Here is an 853-nt window from a genome sequence, read left to right on the forward strand (position 1 = left end):
GGACAGTGTCTGGCAGGGACTCCGGGGAGCGCACCCCTTAGCTCAGATCAGGACCTGGGCCACGAAAGGGAGGCAGCTGCCTCTATACCAGTCTCCCATCCAAGCACGGACTTGGTCTATCCCTGCTTAGCCTGCAAGACCTGCTGCGCTCGCAGCTGGCCTCAAGTCCCTGGAGGAAACCTCTGCAGGACGCCCCCCCACCCCATCACCCACCTTGGTCCCAGCCCCTACCTGCTCCCGCCTGCCCGTCAGCTCCTCATCTGCCGTCGCCAGCAGAGCTCTGCTCCTGTTCAGGTCGGCAGACTCCACTTTGATGAGTCTGTGCTTGGGAGAGGGGAACTTCCCCCCCTCAGAGCCAGGCCCCGCGGCCACCTTGTTGGGAGACCCCCCGGGATTGGGCTCCGTGTTGCCGCGGTCTTCATAAGGGTCCTCGAAATCCAGGCTCTTCTGGGCACGATAGGCCTTGAGGATGTCGCTCTCGCTGTAGTCGGGCTTGGGGGGCTGCGGGGGGGACCTCCTGCTCCCGAAACTCAGGTAGTCCTTTAGCCACCTGGCCATCTGTGCCGGGCTGAGGCGGCTTCTCAGCTCATCCTTCACTGGCGCGATGGATCCTCCAAATTGGGGTCCATTCATCTCCCTTTCAGCAGCCCCCTGGCAACAAGCGGCGATGCCGGGGCTGAGGTCTCATCCCGGAGCCCCTGGAAAATTTCTTCCCCGCCTGGCATGGAGGAGGCTGGCGACGGGTCGGACGGGGAGAAAGCAGAACAGCTCCGTCCTTTCCCCCCTGGCCCGGCTCTGTGCCAGACCCGGGGATGGCACCGGCCCGCTAGCACAGCAGCTGCAAGGAGGAGCT

At 64.2% G+C, this 853-nt stretch overlaps 1 protein-coding gene across 1 annotated transcript in view; it reads right to left on the reverse strand.

Annotated features, from left to right (window-relative positions):
* The window catches only part of SHD (Src homology 2 domain containing transforming protein D), a 7313-nt gene extending 6755 nt beyond the window's left edge, over nt 1-558 (reverse strand). Inside the window, exon 1 of the mRNA XM_006017510.1 lies at nt 214-558. Within this exon, the coding sequence (XP_006017572.1) occupies nt 214-558 (345 nt within the window). The remainder of the gene's footprint in view (nt 1-213) is intronic.
* Nucleotides 559-853: the final 295 nt, after the last annotated feature.

Source organism: Alligator sinensis, unplaced genomic scaffold (genome assembly GCF_000455745.1).
Source record: "Alligator sinensis unplaced genomic scaffold, ASM45574v1 scaffold1295_1, whole genome shotgun sequence".
Lineage (NCBI taxonomy): Eukaryota > Metazoa > Chordata > Crocodylia > Alligatoridae > Alligator > Alligator sinensis.